The 2598-nt window shown below is 35.3% G+C and overlaps 1 protein-coding gene across 1 annotated transcript; it reads right to left on the minus strand.

Annotated features, from left to right (window-relative positions):
- Positions 1–1851: 1851 nt before the first annotated feature.
- On the minus strand, positions 1852–2598 carry LOC309552977 (olfactory receptor 10A7-like; the record flags this gene model as incomplete). The annotated part of the gene is made up of 1 exon (XM_082253883.1): positions 1852–2598. The coding sequence occupies one exon, from the start codon at positions 2596–2598 to the stop codon at positions 1852–1854; it is 747 nt and encodes a 248-aa protein (XP_082110009.1).

Here is a 2598-nt window from a genome sequence, read left to right on the forward strand (position 1 = left end):
GGGCAGTGTCTGCCCCCAAGATGGATTTGCTATATTGCCAAGTTTTTTTTATCTTTGTATTTTGCACGTCTTTGTACGTTTGCAGACATGGCTATATTGAAATATTATTTTGACTTAAAAAAAGATTATATACAAAATCAAAATAATAATAAACATTTAGTTTAACCAGTTCCCGCCCAATCAATGGCAGATTGATGGCTGGATGGTAGCTCCCTCATCCTGACCGGAAGTCATATGATGTCTTGTCCAGTAGCGGCGATCGCATGGGCGTACATGGAACACAGCCGATGACCAATCAGAATACCAGCTCGCTGCAGTATCACGTGACCAATCACAGCAGGTCACATGACAATTGTAGCCAATGGATGGCTTCCTTTCATGCTATTCATTGTGTACATTGTGTTGCTAGCTGTGATTGGTCAATTTGATCACTATGTACAGACAGGGCCAATCACAGCCCATCTGTACCATGTGATTAGCTTTGACCAACCACAGCTAATCACAACAAAACAAACTGAATGATTCAGTTTCATTCAGCAATATGCTTGCTTATAGCAATGTATCACACTGCTATAAGCAAACATAATGTGAAAAAAAAAATCCTTATCACCTACCTAGAGAAGTACAATATTACAATGGGGACATTATATTGCTCTGGTCACAAAAACAAATTGTGAAAAAGTAAAAAAATAAAATAACAAAAGATAACATTTTTTTTTTGTTTTCGAACATTCAGCAGTCAGTGTCCCTGATCACCACCATTCCAGTTATATGATGACACTGTACTGCACTGGAGACAGTATATATATTAAAAAAATGTGTTTTAATTTCTTTATTTTCCAAAAATTTATGAAAAAAAAATACAACTTCAAAAAACCTGCCTTGCCTCTTACTGAATACCTTGGACTGTTTACTTTCCAAAAAGGGGTAATTTGGGGGTTATTTCTTACAGACTAAATAATATACACTTATTTGAGTTATTTTCACCAAAGAAATGTAGCAGAATACATTGTGGGCTAAATGTGTGAAGAATAATTATCTATTTACAAAATTTTCAGTCTTTTTCCTTTATTTATCAAAAAATAAAAAATCCAGTGGTGATTAAATACCACCAAAAGAAAGCTATATTCGTGTGAACAAAATTTTTAAAAGTTAGTTTGGGTACAGTGTTGCATAATTATGCAATTGTCATTCGAAGTGCAACTGCACTGAAAACTGAACATTGGGCAGGAAGGGGATAAAAGTGTCCGGTATTAAAAAGTGCTTATGGTAATTTTCATAACATCAATATAGAAATAAGACCAGACAGGTTTGAGGACAGAAATTATCATAATTGCCTAATAAATGAACATGAATGTCAGACCAAATCCACAATTTTTAGGATCTGAGGATCAATGAGATAATGGACAATTTTATTTCTTATTTTTTGACTGTGATGTACCTAAGTTCTGCCCTAGGCTTGGAACTGACAGGAAGTGTCATGGCACCACATATGAAGTCACTTCCTCCTATATAAACACAATGAGTTTAATTTACTAATACTGGAGAGTGCAAAATATGGTGCAGCTGTGCATGGTAGCCAATCAGCATCTAACTTCAGCTTGTTCAATCAAGCTTTGACAAAAACTTGGATGGTCTTTACGCAGAGCTGCATCACATTTTGCACTCTCCAGTTTTAGTAAATCAACCCCAATATGTGGGAATCTTAACTTTTTCATATATCTGGATACTTATTGAGCGAATATTTAGTAAACCAGTCATGGGTGCACAGTATTTACGTTCTCTGCTAATGTACATATAGTTTTTTTTTTTTTTTAGGCTTACGATGATAGATTTTATTTTTAAAAAAAATCATATTTTTATTTTCTCAATAGCTTTCTTAAAGTCCTTATTTCTAAATGTGTAAATGATCGGATTAAGCAGTGGAGTCATCACAGTGTAAAAGAGAGAGAAGACCTTGCTTAGAAAATCTAGTTGTCCTTTTGTTGGAAACAAATACACAATGATTAAAGATCCATAAAACATGCACACTGTGGTCAGGTGAGAGCTGCAGGTCCTGAAGGCTTTCTGTCTTCCTGTAATTGATTTAATTTTGAGAATGGTTAAAACAATATGGATATATGATATAACAATTATTAAAAAAGGAACTATGACACCGAAAAAAACTATTACACTAGCCAGAATTTGAATCCATGAAGTATCGGAGCATGAAAGCTCAAGCAGAGGTTGAAAGTCACAGAAGAAATGATCAATGATGTTTGGTCCGCAATAGTTTAGACTACCCAAAGATATGGCAAAAAGCAACGTCATTTTGAACCCCAATACCCAAACGAGGATCACTGATTTTATGCAAAATGCTTGGTTTATTATACAGCTGTAATGCAGGGGCTTACAGATGGCCAAATACCGGTCGTAGGACATCACAGTCAGCAGAAAACACTCTGAAGCCTCAGCATTTACAAAGAAGGAGAACTGGATGATACAGCCAGCAAGAGACACGGTACATCCATCATACAAGATGATATAAAGAAGGTTGGGAAGAATATCTGTGGTCAGAATTATGTCAAGCAATGATAGTTGGGTGATGAAGAAATACAT

Source organism: Pelophylax lessonae, assembly GCF_965119305.1.
Source record: "Pelophylax lessonae genome assembly, chromosome: 4".
NCBI classification, from domain to species: Eukaryota; Metazoa; Chordata; class Amphibia; order Anura; family Ranidae; genus Pelophylax; species Pelophylax lessonae.